The following is a 20,402-nucleotide window of genomic DNA, read 5'->3' on the forward strand; positions in this document are numbered from 1 at the left end:
CTTCCAACTAAACCTGTTGGATGATAACCTGGTGTTGTGTGATTTTTAACTGTCTACCCTAGTCCAACACTGGCACCTCCACATCACGGCTGCCACAATACTGTATTGAAAAGCAAGAGTAAATGCGATGACAGCTCTCCACTGTAACGCCAGCAATTCACATGAATGTTTCTGTTGGCTTCAAACCAGCACCCTTTCACATGTAAAGTCAATGTGCAAACCACTACACCACAGAAACAATACACAAGACTAACTTTCAACTCCAAATTCAGTAAATCCTATTAGCTGCCATGGTGTCATTTGAACCCAAATGCCCAGAACCTGGCCTTTATGATTATGAGTTCAGAAGATTACCACTGCATTATCTTCTTCACAGTGTGACAAAGAACTGAATTCTTCCATAGATTGGATATTTCTTGGTTATTCAACAGCCTTTTCTCCACTCCAATAATTAACAAATTAAATTATTACGCAAAAACAACTCTGCAAACAAAAGTTATTTCAGTGTGACTCTGAATTTTCTCTCAGTGTTTTTGAATCACTTGAAATTAGTTTTTAAGTAGGCACAAATATTTATAGTCAAATTAGCATCTTTATTACATCAATACTTGAGAATTACTAGTTTTTATTTCAACAAAGTCTGAAACAGAATCAAACTCTTCACTACAGAAACCCTCAGAAAATACAATGAACTTATAATGTGTCAATGTGAACCAAGGAAAATAAAAATAAACTTGTCGAGCCTGACCTTATGATCTGTTTATAATAATTGAATATGAAAGTCTTATTGAGAACTGTTTTCTCTTGAGTTGAAAAGGTAGATTTGCATTTAATAGACTCTACTATTTGAGGAATAAATATGTTATTTACATGAAATTTGTCTGTTGTAATTTCACTGAAATCCTTTGAAGAAATCAACTTCCTAAATTCCAAACTTCTTTCATGGTAGAGTTCGCACTTGGGATTTAAGATTCAAAGCAACATCATCAATATTAGTTCCTTGAGTCTTAAGTTTGAACAGTGGCATGTGTTAGATTGTACAAAGGTTTGGAGGGTATCGACTTATTTATTTAAAGAATTAACTTATGTAACCTGGAGGTGCCAGAAGACTGGAGGTTGGCATACGAGAACATTGTGGGAAGCTAGAGAAGTGATTGCTAGCCCTCTTGCTGAGATATTTGTATCATCGATAGTCATAGGTGAGGTGCCGGAAGACTGGAGTTTGGCAAACGTGGTACCACTGTTTAAGAAGGGCGGTAAAGACAACCCAGGGAACTATAGACTGGTGAGCCTGACATCGGAGGTGGGAACGTTGTTGGAGGGAATCCTGAGAGACAGGATGTACATGTATTTGGAAAGGCAAGGACTGATTCGGGATAGTCAACATGGCTTTGTGCGTGGGAAATCATGTCTCACAAACTTGATTGAGTTTTTTGAAGAAGTAACAAAGAGGATTGATGAGGGCAGAGAGGTAGATGTGATCTATATGGACTTCAGTAAGGCGTTTGACAAGGTTCCCCATGGGAGACTGATTAGCAAGGTTAGATCTCGTGAAATACAGGAGAACTAGCCATTTGGATACAGAACTGGCTCAAAGGTAGAAGACAGAGGGTGGTGGTGAAAGGTTGTTTTTCAGACTGGAGGCCTGTGACCAGTGGAGTGCCACAAGGATTGGTGCTGGGTCCTCTACTTTTTGTCATTTACATAAATGATTTGGATGCAAGCATAAGAGGAACAGTTAGTAAGTTTGCAGATGACACCAAAATTGGAGGTGTAGTGGACAGCGAAGAAGGTTACCTCTGATTACAACGGGATCTTGACCAGATGGGCCAATGGGCTGAGAGGTGGCAGATGGAGTTTAATTCTGATAAATATGAGGTGCTGCATTTTGGGAAAGCAAATCTTAGCAGGACTTATACACTTAATGGTAAGGTCCTAGGGAGTGTTGCTGAACAAAGAGACCTTGGAGTGCAAGTTCATAGCTACTTGAAAGTGGAGTCGCAGGTAGATAGGATAGTGAAGAAGGCGTTTGGTATGTTTTCTTTATTGGTCAGATATTGAGTACAGGAGTTGGGAGGTCATGTTGTGGCTGTACAGGACATTGGTTAGGCCACTGTTGGAATATTGCGTGCATTTCTGGTCTCCTTCCTATTGGAAAGATGTTGTGAAACTTTAAAGTGTTCAGAAAAGAGTCACAAAGATGTTGCCAGGGTTGGAGGATTTGAGCAATAGGGAGAGGCTGAACAGGCTGGGGCTGTTTTCCCTGGAGCGTCGGAGGCTGAGGGGTAACCTTATAGAGATTTACAAAATTATGAGGGGCATAGATAAAGTAAATAGGCAAAGTCTTTTCCCTGGGGTGGGGGAGTCCAGAACTAGAGGACATAGGATTAGGGTGAGAGGGGAAAGATATAAAAGAGACCTAAGGGGCAACTTTTTCACACAGAGGGTGGTACAGGTATGGAATGAGCTGCCAGAGAAAATGGTGGAGGCTGGTATAATTGCAACATTTAAGAGGCATTTGGATGGGTGTATGAATAGGAAGGGTTTGGAAGGATATGGGCCGGGTACTGGCAGGTGGGACTAGATTGGGCTGGGATATCTGCTCGGCATGAACGGGTTGGACCAAATGGTCTGTTTCTATGACTCTGTTATTTAACAACGTTTTTAAAACTTTCTCATTAACATCTTGTGAATCTTTAACTTTAGTATGAAGGATGGCTTTAGGTGAAGATCATTTAGACTCAAAATACTTTCTCTACCTGCTACCTGACCCACTATGATCTCCAGCACTTTTGTTTTCAGTACAGATTCCAGCATTTGCAGTAATTTGCTCCTTTACTAAATTTCATAATGACTCTGATCTTTCCTCTTCTCACAACCCCTGTAAGTAGCAGTTCTTTGACTAACATGATCATCCAATTAAATTTAAATATAGCTGGTTATGCCTGAACTAAACACACAACCATGCCGGTGATGGACTGGGATGGACAAAGTTAAAAATCAGACAACACCTACCTGACGAAAGAGCAGCACTACAAAAGCTTGTACTTCCAAATAAACCTGTTGGACTATAACCTGGTATCGTGTCATTTTTAACTCAATGCACAGCAGCACACGCTCACATTGTGATACAGGATCTCAACTTCACTCTTTAACATGTTGCTAGTGCCTGAAACACCTTCATTGGTCAGTGCCATTGTGATTCTGACTGCTGAATGTGGCTAGCACAGGGACTGCTGAGGGAGCCAGCATTCATTGCTGAGGTGATTTGTGGTAATGCTTGCACATACTAATCTCCTGCATATTGTACATTAACAACACCGGAGGAATGTGAGAGACAAGGACAAATTCCAGCACTTCTGTCTGATTCTCTCCCTTCCAATCTTAAAGAAATGACCTTCATTGCTACCAGGAACAGTTGCACACACATATAAACAGATGTACTGTGATATTCAAGCATGTCGACAACCAAATATTGTGAATCAGGGATTCGTCATTTCATTGGCTTCAGGACTTTAGAAACATAAAGGGAAATTAAGGTTAAACTAATGAAACATAGCATTTACATGGACTTTAGCCCATTGTTCACATCATGATTGAGGAAATCAATTGTCTATCTCTCCCTCTCTGATGCTTCTTTCTGACAAAGACACTCAGTCCTCCAGAGTGCCTGGTCAACAGCTAGAGCTCCCCTGCTCAGTGTTGTTACTCACCATTGCCACCTTTTGCTGGCGCCCCAATTTATAGACATACATAGAAAGTCTATCTTTGTTTGGAGAGAGGACATTTCAGACTTTTGTAGCTGAATGTGCATGACCATGGTATACAGTCAGGAGAGTATTGTCCTAGGAATATTCAACATTGACTGCTGACCCCATCAAGTATCGTAGCATCAGATCAAACATGGGCAAGGAAACCTCCTACTGATTACTGTCCTTTTGGGCTGATGCATCAGTGCTCCGTCATGTTGAATACTACTTGGAGGAAGTACTGGGGATGGCAAGGGTGCAGGATGTGTTCTGGGTGAGAATTTCTATGTCTACTACCCAGTGTGGTTTGGCAATAGCACTACTGCCTCAGCTGTTCGGGTTCTAAAGGACATAGCTGCTGGATTTGGTCTGCAGCAAGTGGTGAAGGAACCAACAAATGGGAAAAACATACTTGACCTCATCCTAACCAATGTGCCTGGCACTGATGCGTCTGTCCATAATAGTATCTCTGAGAGTGACCACCATACAACTCTTGTGGAGTCAAAGTCTGAATTCATATAAATAAAACCCTCCATTGTGTTGAGTGGCCCAGTCACTGTGCAAAATGAGACTGACATTGAATAGATTTAGCAACTCAAGACTAGGCATACATGAGGTGATGTGGCCATCAGTAGCAGCGGAATTGTGCTCCAACACAAGCTGCAATCTCAACCCCACATATCTCCCATTCAACCATTACCATCAAGTCCAGGGATCTACGCTGGTTCAATGAAGAATATGAGAAGGCATGACAGGAATAGCATCAGACACACCTAAAAATGATGTGAAGCTACCAAACAGATGATAGACAGAGCCAAATGATTCTGCAACCAACTGATTGGACCTCAGCTCAGCAGTCTAACCACATGAATGGTGAGGATCACTAAACAATACCCGGGAGGAGGAGGCTCCACAAATATTTCCATCCTCAGTGATGGAAAATCCCAGTACAGTACATTAGTGCAAAAGATAAGGCTGAAATGTTTGCAAAATATATCGGCCAGAAATGCCGATTGAATAATCTATCTTGGCCTCCTCCAGAAGTTTCCAGCATTACAGTTGCCAGTCGTCAGCTAATTCAATTCACTCCCTGTGATATCAATAAATGGTTAGAGACACTGGAGATCGCAAAGACAATGGATATTAACAATATTCCAGCAATAGTGTTGAAATCTTGAGCTCTGGAACCTGTGCTGCATCCCTATCCAAGCTCTTCCAATACAGTTACAACACTGGCATCGAACTGACCATGTGGAAATTTACCTAGGAATGTCCTGTACACAAAAAGCAGGACAAATCCAACCTGGCCAATTAATGCTCCATCAGTCTGTTCTCGCTCATCAGTAAAGTGATAGAAGACGTCATCAACAGTGGTATCAAGCAACACCTGCTTAGCAGTAACCTGCTCACTGAAGCTCAGTTTGGGTTCCACCACTTGGATTTGGCCTCATTACAATCTTGATTAGATTTAGATTAGATTCCCTACAGTATGGAAACAGGCCCTTCAGCCCAACAAGTCCACACCGACCCTGCAAAGAGTAACTCACCCAGACGCATTCTCCTACCCTATATTTACCCCTAACTAATGCATCTAACACTATGGGCAATTTTGCATGGCCAGTTCACCTGAACTACACATCTCTGGATTGTGGGAGGAAACCAGAGCACCCAGAGGAAACCCACGCAGAATTGGGGAGAATGTGCAAACTCCACATAGACAGTCGTCCGAGGCAGGTATTGAACCCGGATCCCTGATGCTGTGAAGCTGCAGTGCTAACGACTGAGCCACCATGCTGATTAATTAGCCAATCTTCCATTGCTATTATCCCCATGAATTCTTATTGTGTTACCTTTTATTTGATATCTTATTATACCTATAGAAAATATAACAATAGTCAGATAATAACAACCATTTTTTAAACATGATTTCCCTTTCACATTCTGCCAATCAATGTTCAAGGTTTGTGTAAAGATTTGTAGCTCAGTTGCCAGTGGTCGTGGCTGTGGGTATGTTCGTTGAACATACCCACAGCCGCAACCATTCAATGTACCCAGAAAAACTAACTACTCATGAAATATTCTCTCAGAATCATCCTAATATCTCTCTGATCTGCTTGGAGGATATTTGAAGAAGTATTATGATGATTACGAGGGCCTGGCAATTATTAGATGCCAACATTGTGGATGAGAGAAGCATATAGATGGTGTCTATGGGTCATACCCTGAGATGTTTTTACATGTTGAGAAACATCCTTCAAGGATGGGCTTGAAGGCTGGGTGAGCAAGCTTGCGGATGATACAAAAGTCGGGGGAGTGGTGGACAGCGAAGAAGGATGTGGCAGGTTACAGCAGGATATAGATAAGTTGGAGAGCTGGGCAGAAAGGTAGCAAATGGAGTTCAATGTAGCTAAGTGTGAGGTCATTCACTTTGGTAGGAGTAACAAGAAGATGGATTACTGGGCTAATGGTAGGCTACTTGCTAGTGTGGATGAGCAGAGGGATCTTGGTGTCCATGTACACAGATCTCTGAAAGTTGCCACCCAGGTAAATAGTTCTGTGAAGAAGGCATATGGCGTACTGGGCTTTACTGGTAGAGGAATTGAGTTCCAGAGTCCTGAGGTAATGTTGCAGTTGTATAAGACTCTGGTGCGGCCTTATCTGGAGTATTGTGTACAGTTTTGGTCGCCATACTATAGGAAGAATGTGGAGGCACTGGAACGGGTGCAGAGGAGGTTTACCAGGATGTTGCCTGGCATGGTAGGAACATCGTATGAGGAGAGGCTGAGGCACTTGGGGCTGTTCTCATTGGAGAAAAGAAGGTTTAGGGGTGATTTGATAGAGGTGTACAAGATGATTAGGGGTTTAGATAGGGTTGACAGTGAGAACCTTTTTCCGCGTACGGAGTCAGCTGTTACTAGGGGACACAGCTTTAAATTAAGGGGAGATTGGTATAGGACAGATGTTAGGGGTAGATTCTTTACTCAGCGGGTTGTGAGTTCATGGAATGCCCTGCCAGTATCAGTGGTGGACTCTCCCTCTTTATGGTCATTCAAGCGGGCATTGGATAAGCATATGGAGATTATTGGGCTAGTGTAGGTTAGGTAGGCTTCGGTCAGCGCAACACCGAGGGCCGAAGAGCCTGTACTGCGCTGTATTTTTCTATGTTCTATGTTCTATAGAGGTTTTGATAACCAGCTGCAAGATGAAATCTGCAGGTATCTAATTTGACTTCCATTTTGAGAATTCTCAGAACCTAGTTTGCTTGTGGTGGGTAGTAGGATAGGAAGCTGCATATGAATGAAGTGATATATGCTGCTAATAAAGGTGATAAACAAGCAATTATCCAGCCACTGCTTTGTTACAAGATGCATTAGTTGATCCTAATGCGAGATAGAACTCACCTGGCTTCTCAATGAGTTCTTGTGCAGTTCCTGGCATAGTTCACTTTCTTTAGGCCCCCATAAGATTTCCCCTGTTGACTTTGTCTTAAAGTATTATGACTGTATCAGCTACAACTCCATAATAATAGATTCTAGCATTGTCCCCATTGACAGGTATTAGGCTAACCAGACTGTAGATTTCTGCACTTAATTCTCTTCCTTTTTTGAATAGTAGTGATACACTTATTGTTTTCCAATCCACTGGAACCTTGCCAGAATCAATCAATAATCTTGGGAATATTGGAAGATTTCAACCAATACATCCTACATATCTGCAGTAATTTCTTTTCTAAGGATGACTTGAAAAAATGGGATAAAGACCACAAGAAAAGATTGTCACTCACATCTGAGATTTTCTTTGGCATTATCTTGAGTGACAGTCTCTCAAAAGTGCTTTCCCACTTGTCAGTGTGCAGACATGGCTGGCCTATGTCATAAGGCTGTCATTGACATCCTACCTAGATTGGTAAAATGTTGAATAAACCACCAACATTTAATAATACCAATGCTTCAAACTCCAGTCGGTTGGTGGGACACTGCAGGTTCGTATTGTGAATTCAAATTAACCTTCTCAAGTTTAAATAGCACAAGACAAGGTAATTTCTCTCTATCTTGTTAAGTTTTTAATTAGCCTGTTAAAGACATGTTATGATAAGAATTCCGACTTTCTGGCCCAAAAGTAGGGAACATTATGTTTCAAGAATCTCTTTTTTTTCCAAAAAAAAACAGGGACTTGAGACTTGGACTCCAAGTAACAATGCAGCACATCTCATTGGTATGAAACAAGTTAACTGTGAATTAGCAAACTCAAATTTAAACATGTTTATTCAATCAGAATTCAAAGGGCTCATCTTGAAACATTGTGTTGTCCTGTCTCTGAGCAAATGGCTCTCAAACAGCAAGATAACAATATACATTTTTAAAATCTAAATCTCATCACTACCCAAAAGGACATGCAGTTAGTATATTGGTCCAAACATGAACAAAATAATTAAATTCCAGAGGTGAACTGAAAATGACAGCCCTTGACATCAAGGCCACACTTGACTGTGTGGTATCAAGAAGCCTAGCAAAACTGGAATCAGTGGGAATCAGAGGGAAAGCTCTCTACTGATTGGAGTCATACCAGGTACATAGGAAGATGGTTGTAGTCCGTGATCTCAATTTCAGAACATCTCTGCAGGAGTTCCTCAGAATAGCGTCTCTGACCAGACCATCTTCAGTTGCTTTAACAATGACCTTCCTTTCATTACAAGGTCAGAAATGGTGATGCTCATTTTTGATTGCACAATGTTCAGCACCATTTTTATCTCTCAGCACCCCCGGTCCACAAGCCTCATTCCTGATGAAGGACCTATGTCCAAAATATTGATTCTCCTGCTCCTCGGATGCTATCTGACCGGCTGTGCTTTTCCAGCACCACACTCTCGACTCTGATCTCCAGCATCTGCAGTCCTCACTTACTCCTACCATTTTCAACTCCTCAGATACTGAAGAATTCATGTCCAAACACAGCAAGAACTGCACAATATCGTTGCTTGAGCTGACAAGTGGTAAGTAATGTGCATATCACACGAATGTCCATCTCCAACAAGAGAGAATCTAACCATCACCCTTTACAGTCAATGGCAATATCATTGCTGAATCCCCACTATCAATACTTGATACAACTGCCTAGAAACCTAACTGGACTCACCATATAAGTACAAAGGCTAGAAGAGCAGTTCAGAGCCTAGGAATGCCGCTGTGATCAACTCACCCCCTAACTCCCCAAAGCCTGCCTACCACCTACAAGGAATAAGTCAGGAGTAGGAGAAATATTTTTTAATTGCCTGGATGAGTGCAGCTTTAACAAAACTCAGTAAGCTTAACGCCATCCAGTTGAAAACAACCCACTTGATTGGCACCACATTCACACACTACTTCCAGCACTCAGTTACTGTGGCATGTACAATCTAAATGTTACAGAAATTTATCAAAGATTCTTAGACAATACCTTCAAAACCCACAATACTCCCATCTAGATGGCAGCAGATCCATAGGCAAGTTCTCCTCTAAGCCACTCACCAGTCTAACTTGAAAATATACAGGTATTGCCATTTTGTCAGTGCTGCTGGGACAAAATCATAGAAGTCCCTCCTTAACAGCATTTTGGGTCTATCCACAGCATATGGACTGCAGTGATTCAAGAAGGCAGCTCATCACCATATACTCCAAGACAAGTAGGGATGGGCAATAAATGCTGGTTGAATTTGGGACATCAATATCACAGATGGGATTAAACAAAAACATGCTTAATTCTTTACTGCATTCCCCATGCAAACTTTTGTGCCAGGCTTTGTACATTACAGCAACCCACCAACAGACACATTCTTTCGACTCACCAATCATAACAATCAGAAGCAACAAAAACCGAATATTATAATTTTAGAATCTTGGTGACTGCAGGACAAGCTCAAATTCTTTTCAAATATCATTTTCAGAACTCTCTATCTGCTGATGAAACTCCCAAATCCAAGCAATTTCACATCACTGACATAACTGGCATGAGAGGTGCAAAACGAAGCAGAATCAGGTTACTTTTACTTCTATTTTAACAGCATTATTGTGCTGAAGTGCCAGCACCATACCAAAATTGTAATCTCAACATATACGTAATCAGAGGAAAATGTTGACATCCTCTTGAGCACTACATGGCCTGTGCTTTTTAACTCAAAGCCTGCATTAACGAGCAACTGAAAGAGCGTACAAATTAAATTGCTTCTCCAAGAAAACAATACATGTTCTTATCTACTGACCTCTGAAGTGTTTCCATTTTCTTGAGCATACATTGAGTTTACTTAATAGCACGTTTCAAGCTACGTACATCTTCGACAGAACAAAATGTTTTTCCTTTGTTGTCAATGACACTGAACTGTTCTGTTCTTTGGAGTTCCCCGTGTTACTGAACTTCTTTGCTGGACTAGAAATGAAACAAACAACTTTCATTTCCTTTAGCACACATGTTAGTTATGTCTTGAGTCATTCTTCCGCTTTAACTGATCGTATTTCTGTTGAATTCTGCCACTGCTACATTAGCATGGAATTTTTATTTTGTAGGTTTGTGGCTATGTCTAATTTTTGCATTTTAGTTTTTATATCTTTAAGATAAGACTTGTAGACCTCTCAGCCGATATAGCTTACACTGAATGCCACTGTATTTTACAATTGGTCAGGTCAGCAAAAACTCCTTATATTCCACAGTCCACAAAATATCAATATGACACTGGTATATTTGAAAATGATTGCTCCACACATAGATTTTGTTTTTCTTCTTGCCTTACCATCCTTTTCTTCTTCTTCATTTGCCACCTTGTTAGGGACCAGGCCAGATCCCCTCAAATAGTTTAAGAAGGTAGCCTAGACCCTAACTTTTTCTTATTTTAAGGGTAGAGGTGAAGTGGGTATTCCAGGTGTGATAACTGGTCAAATCAATTAGCTTTAAGCAAAACACAATTTATTTGAACACTGCAATTAAAACATGAACAAAGGAAGGTGGAATTTAGAATTACTTAACTTGTAGAAAACTTAACCAAATACTCGATACAGTAGCTTAACTAACTGTTCCAATATAGTAATGTCCCATAAACACACCCCTTGGCAAAAAGGTAAATTCAAACACAAATTCTTACAGGCAGGAGGGAACACACTAGAGTGATTTCAGGGAAAATCAGTCAGGAATTTTTTACTGAAGCTTGCAACGCTTCTGGACTCCAAAATCTGGTGACTGCTACACCTAAAACAAACTAAAAGAACCTGAACTGGGAGAACTGGTCACTCCCCTTTCATTGGTAAACTAGACACTTTGGCACCCCTACCTTTACAACCTCTCCTTAAAATAAAACCAAGAAGAAAATAACCTTTTTAAAGTGACAGCATTGTCACACCTTGCCCATTAGAACAAAATGAATCATCAATATACAAAGATGGCTTAATTTTAAATCTTTTAGTCTTACTCCAACACATATATGTTACATTCACTCTAAGCATGCAACCATTCACTACTACATTCTATTTCTATCCGTTTACTCCTGCCACTGAACACCTCCAAGCTTTCTTCATCCAAGTCTCGACAACAATTGGCAATTACATTTTCTCATCCTGCCACATGTATAATTTTCAAATTGAATGGTTGCACTAATAAGCTCCATCTAAACAATCTGGAATTTTTGTCCTTAAATTTCTCCAAAAACATAAATGGGTTCTGATCAGTATATTCAATTGTCTCAGATACATTACTGGTAATATAAATGTTGAAACGTTGTAACACCATCACTCAACTTAAGGTCTCCTTCTCAATTGTGGTATGTTTATATTGATAAATATCTAGTTTCCAGGAGAAATATCCAACAGGTTGTTCTATCTTCTCGTCATATTATAAAAGTACAACAACGACATCAATAGCAACCTTAAATGGTTTTGCGTAATTAGGTGAGACTAACACTGGAGCAGTGGTTAACACAGCTTTCTGGCTGTCGAATGACTTCTGACATTCCTCTGTCCACAGAAATTTTCTGCACTTCTTCAATAAGTCAGTGAGTGGAGCAACCATATTGCTAAAATCCTGCATGAATTCCTGATAAAATCCATTCAATCCCAGAAATCATTATACCGCTCTTTTCATCGATGGTATGGGCAACTCCCCAATGATCTTTATTTTCACATTTCATGGAGGCACCTGTCCATGTCCAACAACCTTGCCCAGATACGTGACTTGGGCTTTGGCAATTCACCCTTAGCCAGGTTTATCACCAAGCCCGCTTCCCGAAGTCGATTCAATAATTCACATAAACGTTGCAAATGTTCCTTCCAGGTGTGACTAAGCATCACCAGGTCATTGAAGAATACTATTTGGCAATCCAGAAATGACTTTTTTGTTAGTCTTTGGAAGTGGGTAGCACATTTTTCATACCAAATGACATGGCACTAAATTGATACAATTCATTCAGTGTTACAAAAGCTGAAACTGTCTTCACTCTATCTTTTAAAGATACCTGCCAGTGTTCTCTGAGTATGTCCAACTTTGGAAATATCCAACAGGTATCCAGCTTAGGAAATATCCAACACTTGTCCCACCTTCCCAATACAGTCTTCCAAACGTGGAATCGGATATCATTCAGACTTTGTCACTACATTGACTTGCAAAAGTTGACACATAATCATTGGGTTCCATCTGGTTTTGGCACCATGACTGTGACTGAGTTCCAGTCGCTGCAACTTACTTTGATTATGTTGTCATGGCGTATGCATTCCATAAGACCATAAGACCATAAGACATAGGAGTGGAAGTAAGGCCATTCGGCCCATCGAGTCCACTCCGCCATTCAATCATGGCTGATGCGCATTTCAGCTCCACTTACCAGCATTCTCCCCGTAGCCCTTAATTCCTCTAGACAACAAGAATCTATCAATCTCGGCCTTGAAGACATTTAGCGTCCCGGCTTCCACTGCACTCCGTGGCAATGAATTCCACAGGCCCACCACTCTCTGGCTGAAGAAATGTCTCCGCATTTCTGTTCTGAAATGACCCCCTCTAATTCTAAGGCTGTGTCCACGGGTCCTAGTCTCCTCGCCTAACAGAAACAATTTCCTAGCATCCACCTTTTCCAAGCCATGTATTATTTTGTACGTCTCTATTAGATCTCCCCTTAATCTTCTAAACTCCAACGAATACAATCCCAGTATCCTCAGCCGTTCCTCATATGCTAGACCTGTCATTCCAGGGATCATCCGTGTGAATCTCCGCTGGACACGTTCCAGTGCCAGTATGTCCTTCCTGAGGTGTGGGGACCAAAACTGGACACAGTACTCCAAATGGGGCCTAACCAGAGTTTTATAAAGTTTTAGTAGTACATCTCTGCTTTTATATTCCAACCCTCTTGAGATAAGAGACAACATCGCATTCGCTTTCTTAATCACAGACTCAACCTGCATGTTTACCTTGAGAGAATCCTCGACTAGCACTCCCAGATCCCTTTGTGCTTTGGCTTTATTAATTTTCTCACCATTTAGAAAGTAGTCCATGCTTTTATTCTTTTTGCCAAAGTGCAAGACCTCGCACTTGCACACGTTAAATTCCATCAGCCATTTCCTGGACCACTCTCCCAACCTGTCTAGATCCTTCTGTAGCCTCCCCACTTCCTCAGTACTACCTGCCTGTCCACCTAACTTCGTATCATCGGCAAACTTCGCTAGAATGCCCCCGGTTCCCTCATCCAAATCATTAATATATAATGCGAACAGCTGTGGCCCCAGCACCGAACCCTGCGGGACACCGCTCGTCACCAGCTGCCATTCTGAAAAATAACCTTTTATCCCAACTCTCTGCCTTCTGTTAGACAGCCAATCCTCATTTCCCAGCCCAGCAGCTCAACGCGAACACCATGGGTCCTCACCTTGCTCAACAGCCTCCCGTGTGGCACCTTATCAAAGGCCTTTTGAAAGTCTAGATAGACCACATCCACTGGGTTTCCCTGGTCTAACCTACTTGTTACCTCTTCAAAAAATTCCAACAGGTTTGTCAGGCATGACCTCCCCTTAGTAAATCCATGTTGACTTGTTCTAATCAGACTCTGCTCTTCCAAGGATTTAGAAACCTCATCCTTAATGATGGATTCTAGAATTTTACCAACAACCGAGGTTAAGCTGATTGGCCTATAATTTTCCATCTTTTGCCTTGATCCTTTCTTGAACAAGGGGGTTACTACAGCCATCTTCCAATCATCCGGGACCTTTCCTGACTCCAGTGACTCTTGAAAGATCTCAACCAATGCCTCTGCTATTTCCTCAGCAACCTCTCTCAGAACTCTAGGGTGTATCCCATCGGGGCCAGGAGATTTATCAATTTTAAGACTTTTTAACTTTTCTAGCACTATCTCTTTCGTAATGGCAACCATACTCAACTCAGCCCCGTGACACCCTTTAATTTTTGGGATATTACTCATGTCTTCCACTGTGAAAACTGACGCAAAGTACTTGTTAAGTTCTCCTGCTATTTCCTTATCTCCCATCACTAGGCTCCCTGCATCAGTTTGAAGTGGCCCAATGTCTACTTTTGCCTGTCGTTTGTTTCTTATGTACTGAAAGAAACTTTTACTATTATTTCTAATATTACTGGCTAGCCTACCTTCATATTTGATCCTCTCATTTCTTATTACACTCTTTGTTATCCTCTGTTTGCTTTTGTATCCTTCCCAATCTTCTGATTTCCCACTGTTCTTAGCCACTTTATAGGATCTCTCTTTTTCTTTAATACATTTCCTGACTTCCTTTGTCAGCCAAGGTTGTCTAATCCCTCCCCGGTTAATCTTTCTTTTCTTGGGAATGAACCTCTGTACAGTGTCCTCAATTATACCTACAAACTCCTGCCATTTTTGCTCTACTGTCTTCCCGGTTAGCCTCTGCTTCCAGTCTATTTTAGTCAGTTCCTCTCTCATGCCTTCATAATTACCTTTATTCAACTGTAACACCATTACATCAGATTTTGCCTTCTCCCTTTCAAACTCCAGACTGAACTCTACCATATTATGGTCGCTACTTCCTAAGGGTTCCCTTACTTTAAGATCTTTTATAGAGTCTGGTTCATTGCAAAGCACTAGGTCCAGAATAGCCTGCTCTCTTGTGGGCTCCATGACAAGCTGTTCCAAAAAGCCATCCTGTAAGCATTCCATGAATTCCCTTTCTTTAGATCCACTAGCTACATTATTTACCCAGTCCACCTGCATATTGAAGTCTCCCATGATCAATGTAACCTTGCCTTTCTGACATGCCTTCTCTATTTCCCGGTACATGTTGCGTCCCTGGTCCTGACCACTGTTAGGAGGTGTGTACACAACTCCAATTATGGTTTCAATCTCTTTTTGAGCCTGTGCCAACTTTGAAGGGTTAAGTCTACAACGATGTTGCTTAATTGGGACAGTGTTTCCTATATCTACATTATGCATTCTTAGATTAGTACTTCCCAGCTTATTCCCACATACTTCTCCATGCGATAGTAATAATTCTTCCAGGTCATTTCGATTTTCCTCTGGAAGGTAATTCAATAATGTATCCCAATTTTTGAGAACATCTTCATTGTCCAATCTAATTTGTGGAATGTCAAATTCAGAATCCCCTGAATTTGGTTCTTCTGTGTTGTAACAGTAACAAATTCCCCTTTGCTTTCCTTCCCTAACAAAATATCTTTTGAGTATAGTCACATGAAATACTCTGTGAGATTTCTTTTTATCTCACTCAATCTCCTTTCGATTTGATAAGGTCCACTAAACCTTGTTTTTAAAGGTTCACTGGAAGTAACATGAACACTTTATCTCCATGAGAAAAAATGGTGAGTTTTTGATTTCTTCTCTCCTTCCTGTTTCATCAAATACTGTGATATGTTTATATGCTGTCTGACCAACTTCCCCTCTCTATTTAATTAGTCCCTAAAATTTGACACATAGTCCAAACGTGTGGTTTCTGGATTCTGACTCACTCATTTTTCCTTAATTAATTTCAGTTGTCCTCTCATCTCATGTCCAAAAAAGTGTGGTGCTGGAAAAGCTCCTCAGGCAGCTTCCGAAGAGCAGGAAAATTGATGTTTTGAGCATATGCTCTTTGTCAGGAATTTGGGGGAAGGGGGGGCCCCAAAAGGGCTGAGAGATAAATGGAAGGGGCGTGGAGCTGGGGAGAAGATAGCTGGGAATGTAATAGGTAGATGAAAGTGATGGTAATAGGTCAGAGTGGGAGGGTAGAGTGGATAGGTGGGAAGGAAGATTGACAGGTAGGACAATTCAAGAGGGTGGTGCCAAGTTGGAAGGTTGGACCTGAAACATTCTGCAAGTTGGCGTCCCGTCTCCCTAATGTAGAGGAGACCACATCAAGAACACCAGGCGCAGTTGATCTGATGTGTCGAGGTGCAGGAAGATCTCTTTCTCATGTGGAAGGATACTTTGGGGCCTTGGAAGTGAGGGGGCAGATGTGGGTGCAGGTTTAACACCTCTTATCTCATACCCAAACACTCACACAAATGGACTGAATTTGGTCAATTCATTTGGTGTATCCCTAATGACAAAAATTACAAATGGAATTCCTTTATCCCAATCGTCTGGATAGTCTTGACTATAAGCCCTTAACATGGTCTTTAAAGTTTGATGCCACCTTTCTAGTGCTCCTTGTAATTCCGAATGGTATGCAGTAGGTTTGAATTCTTTCATTCCCAAGCTATCCATAACTTCCCTGAATAATTTTGATATAAAATTTGACCCTTGATCTGATTGTATCTTGGTGGATAGTCCGTACCTAGTGAAAAATTTGAGTAGCACTTCTACAATCATTTTAGCTGTGTTATTGTATAATGGAATGGCCTCTGGAAATCTAGTGGACACATTCATTATTGTTAACAGATACTTCTTCCCACTTTTTGTTATAGGTAGGGGTTCTACGCAATTAATTAAAACCCTTGTAAAAGGTTCCTCAAATGCAGGAATGGGTATTAAAGGTGCTGGTTTTATTAGTGCCTGCGGTTTCCAATTACCTGACATGAATGATATGTCTGGCAAAAGTCAGCTACATCTTTATGCAGTTCAGGCCAGTAAAAATGTTTTTATATTTTAGCTTGAGTTTTTCTTACCTCTAAATGACCTCCTACTGGTAATTCATGTGCTACCTGCAATACTTCCTTTCTGTAACCCACTGGTAATACAACTTGATGAACTGCTCCCCATTTCTCATCCTTCTGAATATGTGATGGCCTCCATTTCCTCATCAAGGCATCATTTTTAAGATAGTAGCATTTGGGAATACAATCAGATTCTTCTTCTGTGTATGGTTTTCGATACAATTGCTTCAGTTTCTCATCCTTCTGTTGCAGCTCAGTTAACTTCTTGGAACTAAAAATATCTACTTTGTCCTCCAACTGTGCTTGGTTGTTCTTAACCATTCAATCAAACATGGTCTCTGATGATTCTACTTCAAATTTCTCATCTGTATTCTTTGATTTCTCCTCCTACTTCAACTGATGCCTTTGAGACCTTGTTATCACACAGCGAGGATATACTTCCCGTAATACGTCAGTTGCCTCCTTCTCCATTTTGTTACGACATGGGGTAAGCCCCTCTGCTAATTTAAACTGGACGCACAAAGAAGCTCACCTCACATTGTAATCTGTTAAATTTTGAGAGGCAAAGAACTCTCCCAGATTTCACTATTTAAAGCAAAAATTAAGTCCAACAGAGAACATTAAAACAAAAACTATTTACAACTCCTTTCTCTTAAACCTATCCTTTACCTCCCACTCTACAATAGTTGTCCAATAAAGTAAAACCCTGATTAAGAATTACAAAAAAAGAAACCACTTTTCAAAACCAGTCTGCTTTGTCAATTCTTCTTTATAGATTTTTCCCTGTATTTTCCTGAGTTGTGTTTCTTCGGTCTTCTGCTGCACAACATTTCTTATGGACAGGTCCCTTTTAGAGAGCTATTCAGCTAGCAGTCTGTACTTGTTGGTGCCCTTTGCTATTCTCCCCCTAATTGTTCAAAATGTCCAGTTTTATACCCCAAAACATCAGAACATCGATGTCATCCCAAACAGTAAAATTCAATTTCAATTGGATTTTGGTATCTGGGTTATAATTTAAACTGATTGGCCAGATTTGAATCTGTTTTGTTCCATGGCAACACAACTCCAGCTATCTGTTTCAACCAAATGTTACATTTTTAGATTGTTCAGCACACTCTGTGCTTCCAGTCAGTCCTTGACAGCTTCCTCTCTCTCTTAAGGTACAGTACACACCTACACCTTCATAACACTTTTCAACCACGATTAGCAGCACTCCTATCTGTGATCCAGCTATATCCAAGTATATTTGGGCAGCACAGTGGCTCAGTGGTTAGCACTGCTGCTTCACAATGCCAGGGACCCAGGTTTGATTCCAGCCTTGTGTGACTGTCTGTGTGGAGTTTACACATTCTCCCCCTGTCTGTGTGGGTGTGCTCTGGTTTCCTACCACAGTTTAAAGATGTGCAGGTTAGGTGAATTGTCTGTGCCAAATTGTCCATAGTGGTCAGGATGTGTAAGTTAGGTGCATTAGTCATGAGTAAATAGAGGATAGAGGATCTGGGTCAGTTAATCTTTGGAGGGCCAGTATGGACCTGTTGGGCTGAAGGGCCTGTTTTCACACTGTAGGGGATTCTATTCTATTAGAATGTCATTATCAAGGACAAATTGTGTTCCTGGAGCTGAGAGTTTCTCAAGGATTTCTACTACCACTTCTTCAATTTTCACTGGACACTTCGACCTCACTTTGCATAATGAAGCACTTCTTGTCTCACTGTGAATTCCACATACTAGCACTTTTTCTGGCAATAGTCCTTCTAAGTTACATATCTCCTCATCTATCAACATCAAAAATTGACTTGATCTCCTGATAACTTTTTTATCAGCTCCTTCTGGATGCAAATGAAATTTACCTTCGCACGTAAATGTGTTAAGAAGATCTGACACATTTTTCTCAACTAACCTCTGACCAGGTTGTACATTTTTAGCCTCCACTGTGCTTTCCTTTACCACTTCAACAAAATTCACTGGCTTATCCTGTTTTCCTATATCCGTCTTCCCAGTGTTTTTTTTTAACCACCAATACTGTGACTTCATGCTTTACTGCAGTGAAAACGCCTGAGCCTTTTAACTTCTCTTCCTCTTCATGGGTTTCCTTTTTACCCTGTGGTAAGCTATCTTTATTATCTTCAATGAGATCCACTTTTCCCTTACCATCTAAGGATTTCTCTTTTCACTAATTTCTAACCCTCACAGATTGATATTGATGTTGGAAGCCACTTCATTTGTTTAGCCACTTGCTCAAATGAGATGAAAAAGGCTTTTACATCTTCTCATCAAATTTAGGCAATGCTTGAATATATTTAAACAGATTCCCACCAGACCTTTGGCTATGATAGGCTTGCTCATCATCACTATCCTCCTCAATAAGCCGACCTTCTTCCTTCACTTCTATCCCCTTACGCCAACTCTCGTGTCTATTGTCAACTTCTGAAGTTCAAGCTCTCTTTCTTTCTCAGTTTCTTCTATTAGAACCTTCCTCTTCTTTTCTTTTGCCTCAGATTTTAACCACAAATCAAACTGTTTCAGTTCCCTATCACGTTCAAGCTACAACTGAATTCTAACCATTTCCAAAGATTCTAATCGTATTTCTAGCAAATTTAAATGTCAGCAATTACTGTGATTACCTCTTCTTTTCTCATAGACGAAGGCAACCCCAATTCCAGCTTGTCTGCCAATTCCAGCAGCCTCGCCTTGCTCACCTTTCATAAAATACCCAAAGTCACTTCTTGAACCCCAAGAACAGACTTAGTGACTGAAAGAGCCATTACTACACAAAGCACTGTTCAAACCAATTGAATTTGACAACCAAAACAAAAGACACGAACACATACTCCTTGCCGCCTTTGAGTCCAACAACCCTAAACACAAATTGGAATTATAGAATCATCCCAGATGACGCCCCCATTTTGTTATGGACCAGGCCAGACCCCCTCAAAAAGTTTAAGAACATAATACATCGAACATTACAGCACATTACAGGCCCTCGATGTTGCGCCAATCTGAAGTCCATCTAATCTGCACTATTCCATTTTCGTCCATATGTCTATCCAATAACCATTTAAATGCCCTTAAAGTTGGCGAGTCTACTACTGTTGCACGCAGTGCGTTCCATGCCTCTACTGCTCTCTGAGTGAAGAAACTACCTCTGACATCTGTCCTATATCTATCACCTCTCAGTTTAAAGCTATGCCCCTCATGCGAGCCATCATCATCCGAGACAAAGGCTCTCACTGTCCACCATATCTAACACTCTGATTATCTTATGTGTCTTAATTAAGTCACCTCTCAACCTTCTTTTCTTCAATGAAAACAGTCTCAAGTCCCTCAGCCTTTCCTCGTAAGACCTTCCTTCCATACCAGGCAACATCTTAGTAAATCTCCTCTGAATCCTTTCCAAAGCTTCCACATCCTTCCTATAATGCAGTGACCAGAACTGTACGCAATACTCCAAGTGCGGCCGCACCAGAGTTTTATACAGCTGCAGCATGAAAAAAAGGTAACCTAGACCCTAACCTTTTCTTATTTTAAAGATAGATATAAAGTAGGTGTTCCAAGTGTGATACAACTGGTCAAACC

The 20,402-nt window shown here is 40.9% G+C and overlaps 1 protein-coding gene across 1 annotated transcript in view; it reads right to left on the reverse strand.

Annotated features, from left to right (window-relative positions):
• ccm2 (CCM2 scaffold protein) overlaps positions 1-10,070 on the reverse strand; it is a 96,373-nt gene extending 86,303 nt beyond the window's left edge. The window contains exon 1 of the mRNA XM_072557311.1: positions 9,988-10,070. Coding sequence (XP_072413412.1) covers positions 9,988-10,020 — 33 coding nt within the window. The 5' untranslated portion in view covers positions 10,021-10,070. The remainder of the gene's footprint in view (positions 1-9,987) is intronic.
• Positions 10,071-20,402: the final 10,332 nt, after the last annotated feature.

Source organism: Chiloscyllium punctatum, chromosome 3, assembly GCF_047496795.1.
Source record: "Chiloscyllium punctatum isolate Juve2018m chromosome 3, sChiPun1.3, whole genome shotgun sequence".
Taxonomy (NCBI): Eukaryota; Metazoa; Chordata; class Chondrichthyes; order Orectolobiformes; family Hemiscylliidae; genus Chiloscyllium; species Chiloscyllium punctatum.